This window comes from Brassica napus, chromosome A3 (assembly GCF_020379485.1).
Source record: "Brassica napus cultivar Da-Ae chromosome A3, Da-Ae, whole genome shotgun sequence".
Taxonomy (NCBI): domain Eukaryota; kingdom Viridiplantae; phylum Streptophyta; class Magnoliopsida; order Brassicales; family Brassicaceae; genus Brassica; species Brassica napus.
Window position 1 is genome coordinate 26,686,788 of NC_063436.1, and position 16,546 is coordinate 26,703,333.

At 37.5% G+C, this 16,546-nt stretch overlaps 1 protein-coding gene and 1 pseudogene across 1 annotated transcript; both read right to left on the reverse strand.

The window, feature by feature from the left end:
• Nucleotides 1-4,655: 4,655 nt before the first annotated feature.
• On the reverse strand, nt 4,656-8,567 carry LOC106436555 (annotated as a pseudogene).
• A 3,720-nt stretch (nt 8,568-12,287) lies between these two features.
• On the reverse strand, nt 12,288-15,005 carry LOC106436554. The gene is made up of 3 exons (XM_013877511.1): nt 14,372-15,005; nt 13,161-14,271; nt 12,288-12,849 (listed from the first exon to the last, which is right to left on the reverse strand). Exons 1-3 carry the CDS (start codon nt 15,003-15,005, stop codon nt 12,288-12,290), a joined length of 2,307 nt encoding a protein of 768 aa, XP_013732965.1.
• Between the last annotated feature and the right edge of the window lie 1,541 nt (nt 15,006-16,546).

Here is a 16,546-nt window from a genome sequence, read left to right on the forward strand (position 1 = left end):
CAATATGAAAGGATTTTCATGGCAGAAAAGCGGTTCGAATATAGATACGCCACAGAGGACGAACTAGAAGAAATGAAGCAGAGAGAATTTGGTGGATGGATGTTTACTTATGTGAGTGATGGTTTGGCCAGAGGTAAAATATTTGACGATTGGATACGCGAGATGGTCGTTGGACCAAACTTTGTTGTGAAGTCATATCCGAGATTTTGTACTCGATGATATGCATTCACAACTCAGAAGAGGAGACGTTCGAGTACGACTTATGATGCTGGTGTTTGTTCTGCATCAGGAGATGATGTATACTACGGACACATAAATGAGATTTTGGAAATCAAGTATTTGGGCATGGTTGGATTACGCTGTACTGTTTTCTATTGTGATTGGCACGACAACACTCCAGATCGAGGTGTGAGAACAGATGCATTTGGTGTTACATCAGTAAATTCAAGACGGAAGCTGCAATATTATGATCCTTTCATTCTTGCTTCTCAGGCCGATCAGGTTTGTTATATCAAGTACCCCCGGGTAAGGAACAGAGATGATCCATGGGTTACTGTTACAAGACTCAACCCGAGAGGCCGAGTTCAGGGAAGTTCTGAGCTGGAAGACCCACTACAACCAAGCACATCCGGCAACTTAAGTGCAGCAGAAGATTTAGGTGGAGTTGGCCTTGTAGTCGATTTAACCGACTTCGGAGAGGAAGCCGCCGTTCACGTAGAGGATGAACCAGTGATTGGAGAGTTTCACCAAGATCCAGATTCAGATTCATCTGGTGATGACGACTCGGAAACAGACTAGCGTCGACATTTTTTTTTTTTTTTAAATATAAATACCGAGGAAATTCCGAGGACAGATAGGTTTTCCTCGGAATTTCCTCGGAATATATCTTCTCGATTTAGGGATTTGATTATAGATTCCTTTTCCTCGGAATTTTCCGAGAAAATTCCGACGAAGATAAGGATTTCCTCGGAATTCCCTCGGAAAATTCCGAGGAAATTCCGAGGAACTTGGGGTTTTAAACCGAAAACAACGTTTTACGGATTGAATAACACGTATATAACCTTTATTAAGTGTCTTAACCAGATTATGATGTTTGGAACTAGGAACTTTGGTGTTTTATCCAATAACAAACACTTTTACGATTGCATGAACGAAAACCACACAACATAAGGGAAACACTTATACACTTTAATAAACGGTAAAGGGAATACTTACAATTATTTTTGAAATTGTGTTATTTCATGGTTTATGATCATCTATACAAAGAATCCTCAATGGTATGCATTATAATTGTATAAGAAATGAAATACGGCGAAAATAATCGATGTTTTAAAACCCCAAACCCTGGTTCCTCATAATTTCCTCGGTAATTACCGAGGGTATTCCGAGGAATCCTGGTTCCTCGGAATAATTTCATTTAACCGGGTAAACCAAGCCGCCAAATATTTCGCGAAAATTGAATCAAAGAATTCCGAGGAAAATTGAATCAAAGAATCCCTCTCGCGATTTCCGGCGACTCCACCATTCTCTCTCGCGAATTACGGCGAATCTCCCCTAATCCTCCCCCATAATCATGTAAGAACCCTATCCCACTCTCTTAGGGTAGATTTGTATGGTTTTTAAGTAGATTTGATGATTTTGGAATGAGATTTATAGATTTTTGTTAGGTTGATTATGTATTTCACTTGATTTGGATTTTTTTTTTGGTTTTTATTGATTTTGTGTGTATAAAAATCGAATTTGTAATTATATATATATATATTCAAAACGTTTTTTGTATATAAAATCTATTTTTGCATTTTAAAATCATTTATATATTTATTAATGATTTTTAAAATCTATAAAACTTTTTTGTGATTAAAAATCATATATATAATATTTAAAATCAATTTTTTGTGGTAATAAAACGTTTTATGTATTTTATATATAAAATATAAATTTCTATATTTATTAAACATTTTTAATATTATTAAAACTATTTTTTGTAATTATTAAACATTTTTAATATTTTTAAAACTTTTTTTTGTAATTATTAAACTGTTTTTGGGGTTTATTAAAACTATTTTTTTAATTTTTAAACTATTTTTTATTTATTAAAACTTTTTTTTGTTAATTATTAAACTATTTATATTTTTGTGATTAAAAACTATTTTTAATTAAAACTATTTTTTTTTAATTTATAGGTCTAATGATGATCAGATCCGGCCTCGCCAGCGTCGTAGCCGGGGTGGTATGGGGAGCCAGTCTCGGGGTTCGTCCAGCCATGTTCAGGATTCCGTTTCGCCCCACAGCTCTTACCATACATCTCCCTCTCCATTACCCGCTCCTACTGCTCCCGCTCCCGCTGCTACACCCGCTCCTGCTCCTACGGGTCCTCCGGGAGTGATGAGTGTTGCGGAGTTGGTTCGACAGCCCGGTCGTGACCATCTTCCCTATCTCACTGAGTATCCACATGGACATGGTCAAACATGGTAATTAAACTTTTATTTTTTTTCCTTAAAATTTAATTGATTATTAATAATTTGTTCTTTTTATTAGGTTCAACCGATCCGGGAACGGGATCAGCGCATGGATCAACCGTATGATGTACTCTGCCCTCGACAAGGGACATCCGACTTTTACTCACTTCCCTCTCGAGAAGCAGCATCTGTGGTTTCGTCAGTTTGCGGTAAGTATTCAAATTTTTTACTTATATTTTTTATTTATTAAAACTATTTTTTTGTGATTATTAAACTATTTTCTATATTTATTAAACATTTTAAATATTTTTAAAACTATTTTTTTAATTATTAAACTATTTTTTATTTATTAAAACTTTTTTTTTGTAATTATTAAACTTTTTTCTATATTTATTAAACTATTTTTTATTTATTAAAACTTTTTTTGTAATTATTAAACTATTTATATTTTTGTGCTTAAAAACTATTTTTAAACTATTTCAGCAAGAATTCAACTAGAATTCCGATGATACGCTCTCTATCTATAACCATTTTGTCCATAAAGTTATGGACAACTATGGGAAGCAAATGTACGAGTGGAAGAAGAAGTGGGAAGTAAACAAGGTAGTTTTTAATTTATTAACAATTTTTAATTTATTAAACTATTTTTTAAATTATTAAACTTTTTTTAAAAAAAATTAAAAGGTCCCAAAGTCGATGAACGACACGGTCTGGAAGGAGTTGTGTGAGCATTGGGATAAGGAAGAGACGAAAGAAACTTCTTCCACCAACTCCAACAACCGCAGGAGCGACTGTAAAGGGAAGGGCATCTACAAGCATAACTTGGGTGCCCAATCTATTGCCACTCTCGCGGATCGCATGGTAAGTTCAACCGCTTTTTCTTCAATTATTTAAGTTTCAGAATTTTATATTTTATGTATTTTTTCAAATTTCTAATGTCTGTTTAATTTATTTTTTTTTCAAGGCGGAAGAAAATGAGGGCGACCCGGTTGATGATCTCGCCCTAATGAAAAGGGCGTATACCAACAAGAAGACCGGTCAGATTGATGATGGTCTTGTGAGGGACGTGGTCGACCTGGTCCAAACTCAGGTGTACGACGAAGTGTCTCAGCTTCAAACCGATGATGACGATTCGACGGCTTCGACCAACTTGTCCCGGGTTCGAATCAACGAAATCGTTGAATCGGTAAGTTTTTTTTTTTAAAGTTCAATTTATTTATTTCTTGATTTTTATTTTATCATCAATTTATATTATCTAAATTTGGTTATTTATATTTCAGTCGGTTCCAAAGAAGAAGGGACGTTTGGTCGGTTTGGGTCGTCGCTCCCGGTCGGCTGCTCCTTCTTCTGCACCACCGCCATATGTTGATCCAGAAGTTCTTACGGCTCAGCTGAAGAACAAGGATGATCGGATATCTGCGTTGGAGACCCAGATGGCAGCTCAACAGGCGGGCTATGAGACCCAGAAGAGGCTGAACGAGCAGATGATGGAGATGATGAAGAGGATGTACCCGAACGAGGTGTTCCCGAACATTCAAGACCCGTAGTTTTTTTTTTTTTTACCAAAAACTCGGAATGTTTTATTTAACTTTGAATATTATCTACTATGTTTTATTTTATGTTTTATTCAATTTTAATTTTAAATTTTTGAATTTAAATTTAAAAAATTTTAATTTTTTTTTAAAAAATAATTTTTTTTAAAAAATAAATTTTTTCGAAATTCCGAGGGAATGGAGTTCCTCGGAAAATTCCGAGGAACTTTCTTCCCTCGGAAAATTCCGAGGAACTTAACGTTCGTCGGAATTTTCCGAGGGGGTGTAGTCCCTCGGAATTTTCCGACGGATCGGCGTTCCTCGGAATTTTCCTATAAACATTCCGAGGAATATTTCGTCGAAACTTCCGAGGAATATTTCGTCGAAACTTCCGATGATTGGACCATCAGAATTCCCTCAGTATATTCCGAGGAACCTTCCGACGAACTTTGTGTCCTCGGAATTTCCTCGGAATTTTGTTTCCTCGGAATTCCGTCGGAAATTTCCGACGGAATTCCGAGGAAGTATGAATTTCCGAGGAGATATTTCCGAGGACTTTTTTCGTCGGTATGTCCTCGGAATAGCGTTATTCCGACGACATACCGACGATTTTTTCCCTCAGTATCCCGATGTTTTCTTGTAGTGTATGGCTGTGAGAAAGAAATCATTCTTAGGTAAAGGTGGCCCATATGTTTTAATTTCTTCTGATGAAGCTCCCAGATGATGCATGGTGCACATAGGCATTGATGTGTTCACTGTTTCTGTATCAGTTCTCCTTCATGCTTCCCTAAACTGCTATTAGACCGAAAATGCTCCTATCTCCCTATATATATCTTCGTTATAATCTTGATAGGTCGATCTTATATCTTCTTGATTTGTCTAGTAGTCGTATGTAATCAATAAAATAAATGAAGTGCTAAACTGTGTTATTGATCTCTTAACATATACATAAAATATAGAGAACATAGTAACTAACAAAGCAAAGAGTCAAAGACAGATATGTTATTTTATTTATTTGATGGGCTTCTTGGTGAGCCAATCTGAGAAGGCCTGGAGAGTGTTCATGTCTGCTCTATAGTGTTTCTGGGTGAACTCAAGCAACATAGACCAAGTGAAGTCAGGGTATCTCCTAGGTGTGTTGCTGTCCAAAAGCTCTCTTGGTGGCTTCACTACTCTGTCTTTTTTCGGACACAAGAAGAACGCAAGTGATTTCCTCTCGCTCTGGCTGTTCACCACCGCCCGGTGCAAGCAGCTCTTATATATATTGTTTGATAGAGCCTACAAAACAAGTTTTAGTATATACCGAAACCTAGCCAATGGTAGTGTATCTAACCAAGAAGTGGGATTTTTCTTTAGATGATTACCATGAAAGTATCACCGATATTGACAACAAAGGCCTTGGGGTTGGGACTAATGGAGCGCCATTGATTATCGACAAAGACTTGAAGACCATTAACATGGTCTTGGTGAAGAATGGTGAGAGAAGTTGGATCACAATGAGGTCCTGTTCCTAATGTAAGATTTGGTTTTTGACATGGAGGGTAGTAGTTCAGTCTCATAATCGAATCATTTTCTTCGAAAAACTCTCTAAAGTAGTCTCGGGATACGCCTAAACTTAGCCCCAGAAGCTCCATGATCTTCAGTGACAAGGAACTCATTTCCTCACAGTACTCTTGATACACCTTCCTGTAACCAACCACAAACCAAATAATAACGTAAGTCTTCTAGTGTTCAAAAAAAAAAAAAAAAAAAACGTAAGTCTTCTAATGTCACGGTACAGTGGTTATTACCGGTTCGGTACAGAATAAACCGGTTCTTGCCTCTTTTTCTTTTTAAAACTTTCTTTTAAAGGACGAAAAAGCAGAGGAGGAAAGGACAAAAAACATGTTAAAGGTTTGATGATTTTTATTTTCTCTATCTCATAGTTTATTGCTCTGTTTTAACTTTTACCCTAGTGGCAAAAACTCATGTCCCAACGCATCGCAGAAGTAATCTTGAACAGTGTTTGGGCTGTTCTTGTCGTCGCAGAACCGGAAAGAAAGGGTTTCCTTCCATGGAAGCTTGGTGGAGAAGCGGCCGGTGAAACTGCTTGCGTAGCCACAACTCTCGCCGGGTTTTCTCTGAACCTTCTGTTTCTCGGAGGGAGGCATATCGTAGAAGCGGGCCATGCACTCATGAGCATCTGATATAAGCTCTTCGCTGATGCCGTGATTGACCACGAGGAAGAAGCCGTGCTTGCTACATGCCTCGGAGATGAGCCTAGAAGCTTCTAAAGTGGCGGAGGGAGAAGAGGAAGCAGAGAGAAAGTTTTGGAGATCGATGAGGGGAACGTCAAGCTCGGGAGCTTCGGTGCAAGGTTTCTCATCGTCAGGCCAAATGAATTGGTTTGGGATAGTGGCTTGGAGGTTAAGCATTGAAGGGTTGAAGATTAGTGGTGGTCTGAATATTACCAAGGTCTAGTTTTGGTGTGTGTTCTTCCTGTGGAGATTTTGTTATGCAGCTCACCATTTTTGATAAATCTTTCGTTGATGAGTAAGTGAGTCTTGTTAGGCGATACGGGATCCAAGGGTCCTTGGAGTCTTTATATAATAAGCAAGCATTTAAGTCGTATAGTGTTGCTCACTGCTTCAATTTTTGTTTTATAATAATAAGTTTGGAAGTAAAGACTTCGGCGATAATGTGATATTTTAAAATAAAGCTTTACAAAAATATATATATTATCGTCTTAAATTTTTTTTCGACTCGAACATTATTTATTTTATTGAGAGAATTTAATTTTACAACACTTGAAAATACAACGATGGTTTAATAGAGACTCCATAACTAAGGCTGTTTAATATGGTAAAACCGAACCGTGCCGAACCGAATCGAAATAAACAATATGATTTGGTTTTGGTATATACCATATAAACCGAATGAATATAATTTTATAAAAACCGTAGGATTTGGATATGGTTTGGTATATAACCGATTAAACCGAATAAACCGAACAAAACCAATTAAAAGTAGAAACATCTAAATATGTATCTATTTTATAACAATACATGAAAATATATTTGTTACATAAGTTAAATTTGTGTTAATAACTATTACCATAATTTTATAGTAATAAAAACCTTAATTTGTAAAACATTTGACCAGAAGAAGTGTATACACCAGAAGTGTTTACTTTGTTCCAAAAGGAATACACAGTCATCGGTGATTATGTTGCAAAAAAGACCAGTAAGTCTGAGATGGTGTATGAATACAATGTATCTTATCGTGGTGCTGCACGAGAGCATTTGGTTAAGTATGATGCTGCAAACCAAACAGTACATTGTAGTTGTATGAAGTTTTCATTTGTTGGGATCTTATGTCGTCATGCATTGAAAGTGTTGGACAAAAAGAATGTTAGAAGAATTCCACCTACTTACATTCTGAATCGATGGAGCAAAGAGGCAAAAGCACGGACCCTATCTCATTACCATTCAGAGATACCCAATGAAGCAGTGAAGCAATCAATTGGAAAGCGATATAGTCATATTTGTCGTACTTTCCGTGAGATTGCATCTGTTGCCGCTGAACATATAGAACTGACATTGTGTGCTGATGAAGATGCGGTTGAGTTGCTTAAAAAACTGGAGGAAAAGAAAAAAGAACTTGTGAGAGCTAATAAATGGATCCTCCATAGTTCAGAGGATAAACTTGTGGAAGAAGAAGAAGAAGGAGATGAGGACATTCCGAATGTACGTGGAATAAAAAGAAAAAATCCATGTGGGCGACCGAAGAACCAAAAAGTCGGATCCCATGGTCGGTTTAAAGGTGTTCTTGAAAAGAAAAATTGTGGTACATCAAAATCATCAAGTAAGGCTAGAGCAAAGAAAAAGTTATCATTTCAGGTATTGATATATATTATTCGTTTTTGGTCTATGTCAATTTGACATCGAAATGTGACTAATCATTATATGTATAATAAATTTATAAATGCTCCAGGAATCAACTTGTACTCTTGATACCCAGCCATCTTTTGCTACCACCGGTCCTTTTTTACATAATGAGTCATTTTTCTCTCAAGTATCCCAGGTAAAAATTTTATTATGTAAAATATTTATAATTTAGTTATATGTTAATATTTTAAAATTTGATAAATCATTTAGGAACCAATTCTCACTCCTAGTATCCAATTATCTGTTGCTGCCACAAATTCGACATTACATAGCGGGTCATTTTTCTCGCAATTACTCGAGGTAGATATTTTATTTTATCTGTTATTAATAATTACTTTTATATGTCATTTAGAAAAACAAATTTTGTTTTATTTTGTAGGACTTTGACAAAAGTTATGGCGATGGTTCATCGAAGGATATCGACAAGAATTATGGTGATGGTTCATCGAAGGACATCGACAAGAATTGTAGCGATGACTCATAGAGTTGCCTGTTTTTTATTGATTTTTTTTTTTGTATTTTCGCATATGGTGTTTTGGACAAAACCATGTTTAGAGTATTTCTACTTTTCTTTTTTTTAATGAAGATTGTTTACCCCAATGATCGATGCAACATATTTTTAGTCTTCAGTTTATGGCAAACCGTTTGTTTAGACCTTGAGATGAAGAAACATGACAGTCTAAACTGAATCCTGAGTCTGAGATGGAGAACAGTGAGCCACTTGCACTCACATTTTTTGTTCCAGATTTATGATCAATCACTACGGAGCAGCATTAAGACATAAGGTATAAACCATGGTGGCAATGAACTCTAGAGTTTTTTGGAAGCCAGCAAACGAGAAGTCAAGACCTGAAAGAATAATGAATATAATGCAAATATAAGAGGTTTACACACAGACATGGAGGCATACTGCTTGTTGAGACACCAAGCTCCCTGGAAGATCTCGTAACTTCTTTTGGAACACTGTTAGCAGATTAGATACAGACAAATAAGTTCTCAAGGGCAAGAATCTAGTTTAGCAGTTGCAAGTATTTAAACTGTTAAGCCTTATTTTTGTTAGACAGCATAGTTTTACCTCCACTTCTTGATTTCGTGAGGCACAACAGAAGGAAGATAAACTTGATCCAAGACGTATATCTCTGCCAAACGTATATTTCTGCCTCCTCTTGTGGCTCTTCCTCACTGCCAAACTCAGACGGTCACCAACGTAGCAGTGTACTCATCTTCTCCCGAGGAAGAGGATTGTCTTGTGGCTGTCAAGTTTTTTGTTTTTGTTGGATGGTCCAAGGTGAATTAGAAAGCAAAGAATTTGAGACTTGAAAGTATTTCTTTTATGTACCGATGAAGAAGAAGGCGGATTGATTCCGACGGCGTTATTAACTTTAACGTTTATCTTTTTCCTTTTTTTTTTCTGTAAATAAATATATTTCTAATTTTTTAACTTTTTGTTTTCTAAAAACTGAATATGAGTTGGCAAGATATTATTGGGTAGGTGAACCTATAAGTTCACTAAGGGGGTGAACCTAAGAATTTCTCATAATTAAATAACAATACATCACAATTCAGACATCTTATTTTCTAAGTCTTATTTTGGTCTTTTTGCTTTATTTTAGTCTTCACTAAATTAATATGAAAATTATAAATTTGATGGACAATAATTAATGGAAAATTTTAATAACTTTTTTCTTATCTGTAAACAAACAGAGTTTCGTGTTCAATTGAAAAAACATGACTTTAATGAACACTAATATGGAAAAGTAGAAAAACTTTTCTTTCATGTTTCCGTTTTGTTTCATATTTTCAAAATTTCAAGCTTTGATTTTAGTTATAGATTTGATTATTTTATTTGATGGTAGAAGCATTTTTACTTTTTTGTTTATTTATTTGAACATGTAATATATTTTTAATAAATGATTGTGTTGACAATATGATTCTAAAATTCATATAATATGATCTCAAACTAAATAATTATGTTTTTTGGTATAAAACCAAATAAACCGAAAACTGACGGTATATAAACCGAACTGAACCGAAGTAAATATGGATTCAGAGTGGTAGTTATATTTTACTAACTGAAATACCAAAAACCGGAAAAAACCGAATCTAAACCGAACCGATATCCGGATTGAACACCCCTACCATAACATATAGTGAAATAATCATCTACGTTGGTAAATTTCTCATTAATTATATTAATATTAATTTGTCATGTGGAAATTTCTCAACTGAAAAATTCTGACATAATTCTCTTAACTTTTCTCAAAAAAAAAAATATATTAAATATTAATATAATTCACCAGTGAAGATATCCTAACTTTTTTAAACACAAACTTACCTCTTTATTCATACTTGTCTTCTTTAGTACAATACAATACAATCCTAACTACACCATAAATATTCATAAACGGCTAGTCAAAAAAAGAAAAACGTCTCAATCTTAAATCTCTTGATATAAAACTATTGGAGTAATAAGATGAAAATTTTTCTAGAACAACCATTTTTAGTTTATTTTGATTAATAATATTTGTACGAAAAATAATACTCATATATCTTCAGTTTTTGTACATTCATTTGAAACGGCTTATAAAGCTAAACGGTTCTCTTGAATATAAGTATAAGTTGTATAACTCATGGTAGATGGGGAACTGGAGTGATGAATATACCTAAGATAATACTTACAAAACAAAACACTGTGGATCCTTTAGGTGGGGGTTTGTTTTTATAGTTGGCAGGACATAAGAGCTTTCCAAGGTTCTTTGGCTTTATATGAGAAGTGTTTGTTCCACATTGTTATTTTGTGTCTGCTTGGCTGTAGAAATGTAGTGCAAAAGCTTATTCGCTACTATTAAATCAATTAATGTTTCTGTCTTTTGTGGTGGATTGGCCATGCATATTCTATAATTAGAACCCAACTTTCTTTTTTACAAGTCGTGACAACTTATATAAATAGGAAAAACAATGGGCAAAAGAAACGATGGGAAAGTAATAAAAAGGGGACTCAAAGATGAGAAAGTTTCATAGAACCAGGAGGCCAACATTTACTTTACATTCCTTGCACGAACCAAACAAAAAAACTTCCATTTGAGTGTCTACTTTTAAAATTACTTACACCTGATGACAAAAGTTGTATGTAAATTAATAACAACAGTGCAAAAAGAATAAGTGCTTTTTTTTTTTTGCTTTCCTGGATGAACGTAAAGAATTCTACATACTTAACTGTTATAAGCCATATGATTTTCAACTGCAATATATATATATATATATATATATAATTATTTTGCGAGAGTCTTATTTATTAAGTGAAGGTTAGAATTTGGTGTTTTATGTTTAAAGTTTTGTTTTGTTATGATGTCAGTTACTTAATTTGGTTTTGTATAATTGTCAAATTGACCCTACAGTTTAACGAGTCAAAGCTCTTCACTAAAGCGTGTCCTCTTTCTTAAGACACAACAATCTCTTTGTCATTTTCCCACAATATTTCTACTATTATCACACGAGACAAGTGAGTTAAAGTGACTTAATGAAAAAAAAAATGCGGATATAGGCATATAGCCAAAGAGAGACAAGCAAAAGTAGGTTAAGAGAAATAAGGACTCATTTCCTTTTTAGAGTAAATTCATGCTTTGATTGCAAGGAATTCTAGTTTAATTATCTGAGTTTGGATCGTTATGGCTAAGTGAAGGAGCCCGCTCATGGGGTTTGCAAAAGAAGAAACTTATAAATTAGAGAGGAGAGAAGAGCATGATCGGCTCAAGGTGCAAATGGTAGGGTCCATTTCCCATTTCCCATTTCCCTTTGATAAACTAGAGCGTTCTTTTACTATATAGTAGTTTCTAATCATTTGAGCTAAACCGTGGGACAAAGAACTACTAACAACTAAGAAGGGCTGCTACAAAGGTGGGGACGACTAAATGTGTGTGTGTGTCTGTGTGTTTAATGTGCTAAGTATTTTCTCCTTAATTGCTACGGGAGATAGAGGGAGAGAAAGTGATGAGTAGGATACTGAAGGACCTAACAATGCCTGAACTATAAAGGACACGATTAGACATGTGTTTTTGTCGCAAATAGTAGTTCCAATTAAAATCCTCTTATTGATCCACTAAAACATGTGCATCCTTTTTTTTTTTTGTCTCTGGCATTATTATTATTTTTTTTTTGTAAAAAGCATTCTTAAATTAAAGCATAAGACCGAAAATGTTTTACAAGCTTTGCAGCTATAGTTAAGAGTCCAGCCCAATTGAATCACATATTAGAACCCAATTAACAATATAGTATAAGCCCAAAAAGGAAGTTAGTTTGATCGGAAAAGTGTAAAAGATCGAGTTAATACGGTGGTTGAGCGGTGAAGTTCCTTGAAACAATCACTCTTTTCACGCAAACCATTGTTGCATCATTTGCGACGATCGGACAGGATTGGATTCTCTGAAGCTCTGGATCTTGTTTCTAACCTGCCTGTCAATCTGGGAGAAGATCGTGTCGATTGATCGGTAGTTGTTTGCATGAAGTCGGCTGTTCCTCTCATTCCAAATCCAGTACAGAGTTGATTGCCAAGCTAGGAGTGTGAGAAGACGTGAAGAGGCTGGTGGGGGAAGGGAAATCATCTGGTCTAAAGTTTGCAACCAGGTAGTTAGAGGCGAAAGTGGTAGTCTGCTCGCCGTGAGCCGCCAAAGTTGATGTGAGTAGGAACAGGCTCCAAAGAGATGATCGCGGGTTTCAGGATAGGAGTTACAGAGGAGGCACTGCTGATCAACTTGTAATCCCCATCTAGCCAGTCTATCACGAGTAGGGAGCCTATCTAGAACTATCAGCCACGTATGAAAGTTGTGCCGTGGAATCCCTCTAGAAGTCCAAACTGCTTTATGCCATTGGACATCCTGCCTTTCATCTGAAAGGTAAGTGTAAAGCTCTCCCGTTCTGAAGTTAGTTGAGATCCTGCCATTTATTTCCCACTCATAAGAATCTTCAATTTCCAGCATTTGAACAGTGGTTATGTAGCAGTGGAGCTGAAGATGGTGATCAGTTCTTGCTGGGGGTAGTCGCCAGACGCCACGACGGTGGAGAGAGAGGAGACAGTGGCATTCAGGGGGATTCCCATTCGAGAGCGAGAGGCATCCAAGTAGTCATATAGCTTCCCAAAGGGCGTCAAGTTGTCAAACCAAAATCTAGCGGAGTTGCCATTGCCAAGTCAGAGCTTTATCAATGGAAAAGCAGCGTCCTTGAGCTTCAGTAATTTGTTTGTGAACCAGGAATATGATTGCTTTGGAGTAGTGGTCCAGTAGTTGTGAATGGATCCTTTGAGGATGACTTCTTTGAACCACATTACCCAAACAGAGTCTTGACGAAAGAATAGCATCCAGACAAGCCGAAGGCAGCATGCTTTATTCCATGTTTTTAAGTCCTTTACTCCTAGGCTGCATTGCCTCTTGGTGAGCACCACTGTTTCCCAAGCAACCCTCGCATTATTATGTCCTTCAAGATTTCCTTTCCATAGGAAGATACTGCAGAGTGAGTTGATCTGAGCAACACAGGCCTTGGGCAAGATAAACGCAGAGCACCAAAAGTTTGTGATCCCAGCAATGACAATTTTGATGAGGAATCTTCCTGCGAAAGATAGCGACTTTACAGACGAAGAGTTGAATTTTACTTTTACCTCCTGGATCAAGGGCTCGCAGTTGGCAAGAGTGATCTTCCTTGAATCAAGAGGAACACCCAAATATCTAAAAAGTAATTTCCCAAGGGCCATTCCCGTTGATGCTTGAACCGTTTGTACTTCCTCTGTTGTCAGACCTGATGCAAAGAAGCTAGTTTTCTGCATACTAACCGATAAGCCTGATCTCATTTCAAATTCTTTCAAAACTTGCAGGACCTGTTGCACCGATTCAATTGATCCATCAATGAAGATTAAGAGGTCATCCGCAAAGGAGAGATGGGTCAGTTTCATTTTGTCGCAATTGGAGTGAAACTTCAATCTGTTTTGCGATGCAGCTCTGTTCAGCATGTGTGAGAGGACATTCATAGCAATCACAAACAGGTAAGGTGATAGGGGGTCACCCTGTCTAACCCCCCGTTTTCCTTTAAAGAACCCGTTGACCGTTCCGTTATAGCCTAACATGAAGCTAGTAGTGCAGATACAGGCTCTGATCCTCGAGATGAACTGAGGGGGTAGGTGAAGACCATGGAGACATGAGAATAAGAATTCCCACGAGAGGGTATCAAAGGCTTTGGAAATATCCACCTTTATGGTAATTTTCTTCACCCCTTTGTTCTTGTGGTAACCATTTATCAGTTCTCCTGCTAGGACAGTGTTCTCTACCAACAGTCGATCTTTAATGAAAGCGGTTTGACTTTGATGCTCTTGGGAATTTAGGGACCAATGTAAGGATTGTTGCATTTGATGTTGCAGGCAGAAAGCATGAGGCAAAAAAGTTTTTAGTTGATGTGATCACTTCAGCACCAATGGTTTCCCAAGATGACTTGAAGAAAGCTGAGGTTAGTCCGTCTGGCCCTGGCGCCTTGTTGGGGTTTAATCTGAAAAACATTTTCGAGATTTCTTCATCTAAGAGGATCGATACCATACTTTGCGTCTGTTCTTCAGGGAAAGTGTAGCCTAAAATCTCGTGGAACAAGTCAGGATGAGAGAAGATTGGAGGGGGGTGGTAGTTTATCGGTCCAAGGACAGATTGAAAATGGTTGATCGCCAGTAAGCTCATTTCAAGAGGATCAGTTATCAGAGCACCAGTGAGTGTCATGAAGGCACGTATGCAGTTGTAGCTTGCACGAACCTGACAAATCCGATGAAAGTAAGTAGTGTTTAGGGGTCCTTCTCTTAGCCAATTTATCCTTGATTTTTGACGGAAGTACATCTCTTCAATCTGCCTCAAAAAAGTCCAGTTTTGTTGCAGGTCCTTCTCCGCTAGGAAAGTAGCAGTCGTCAGGTTCAACAGGGCCTCCACCTGCGCACATTGAAGCAAATTGTTAGCCTCACTAACTCTCTCTTGTATTTGGGAAAATTTTTCTCTGTTTAGTGCTCTCAGATCACTCTTTATGACTTTTAGTTTCCAACATAGCTGAGCAAGCATTTGACACATATTTCCGGCTTGAAACCAAGCATCTTGTATTAGCTGATTGAATTTTGGGTGTCTGGTAAGATAGTTAGGGAACTTATAAGGTTGAGTACCGGCTTTAGGTAGGGAGAAAGCTAGGTCTAGGATGCATGGTGCATGGTCAGAGAAAAGCGGTGGAAGGAAGGAAGCTAAGGCGTTTGGGTAGGTGGCTAGGGTTGGAAGTTGACTAACAGCCTGTCTAATTTCTTTGAGATGGAACTTTCTGGTTGACTGTTAGTCCAGGTGTGGTGGAGGCCAATATAGTGGAGATCAAATACTCCCAATTGGAGGTAAACGTCATGGAGTTGATACATCAGCGAATCAGGGGTGGTTACATGAGAGCCTGAACGGTCAGATAGGTGGAGGGTCTGGTTAAGGTCACCACCGATGATCCAGCAGGAGCTATCTAGATCAAGGTCTTGGTGTAAGGAGAGAAGTTCAGCCCATAGTGCATTTCGATCGGAGCTTTCATTAAAAGCGCAGATCGCAGAGTAGATAATGGGGGCTCGGTTTGGGAAGGTGATTCTACTTGTAATGCACTGACTGGATTGAGACAGAACTTAGACATTAAGGGAGTCACGCCTTATTAAAATAACCCTACCATCATGGTGAGAAATATGGTTTGAGCTAAACTTCCAGTCGGGGCAAAGGCTAGAGAGTATAGGAATTAGATTGGGTTCTTTTATATGTGATTCAATAATAGTACCAAAAAGAGGCTGATGAGTATAAAGCCAAGAAATAAAGGGTATATGCTTATTCGGTTCGTTAAGTCCCCGAACATTCCAAAAAAAGAGTTTTACACTCATTAAGAAAGGTTTGTTGGATCCCCCGATAGAGCGGAAAGATCCATAAGAGAAAAAGAGTTTGTGGAGAGAATTGAGATCTTTTTAGGATGGTCGTTTAAGGACGGCACATGGGAGAGGGAGTTAAAAGGGGTTAGTGTTTTTAAAGGGGTTTTTAAGAGGATGAAAGGATTGGGGTTTGTTGTTTGAGGAGGAGATAGGGTGGGAGAGGACCGGGATCTTTTGAGTGAGGGTCTAGGATGAGGGTCAGGGGTGGAGAAAGGACAAAAAGGCTTGGGGTTTGAGGTTAATATGATGGCCGATGAGGTCTCCATAGGAATTGGATCAGTATTTGTACCAGAGAGGGGAACGACAGGGCGGAGAGGTGATTTTTGGCCATCCACTAGCGAGATGGGCACTGCCTTTGAGGGAGTGGACTGGGGCAAAGAGGCAACTTTAGAATTACTTGCCTCATGATCCATAGGCTGACTTGAGCTTGCAACTGGCTGGTACTTTTTGGTGATTTTTTCAGAATTTTTGTTGCCCTTTTTTGCAGTAGCAGGCGGTTCAGCCCTTGAGGGAGAGTAATGAAAACAGTTTCGAACTATATGCCCCAACTCATGGCAGTGAGAGCACGTCGGGGGGACCCAAGGGTAATGGACAGATAATTCAACGACTTCACCGCTCTCCCGTTCAAATTCAACAATGGAGGGCAAGGGCTTTGTTAAATCAACCTCCACTTTC

Bases quoted from the DNA above. Each gene is read 5' to 3' on its own strand.
- LOC106436554 (XM_013877511.1), bottom strand. From the start codon at position 15,005: ATGTGTCAAATGCTTGCTCAGCTATGTTGGAAACTAAAAGTCATAAAG. The intron at 14,272-14,371 runs GTGCTGAAGTGA...TAAATTCCCAAG, and splicing joins GTCATCTTGGGAAACCATTG to AGCATCAAAGTCAAACCGCT. The intron at 12,850-13,160 runs GTTCACAAACAA...AATAAATGGCAG, and splicing joins CCAAAGCAATCATATTCCTG to GATCTCAACTAACTTCAGAA.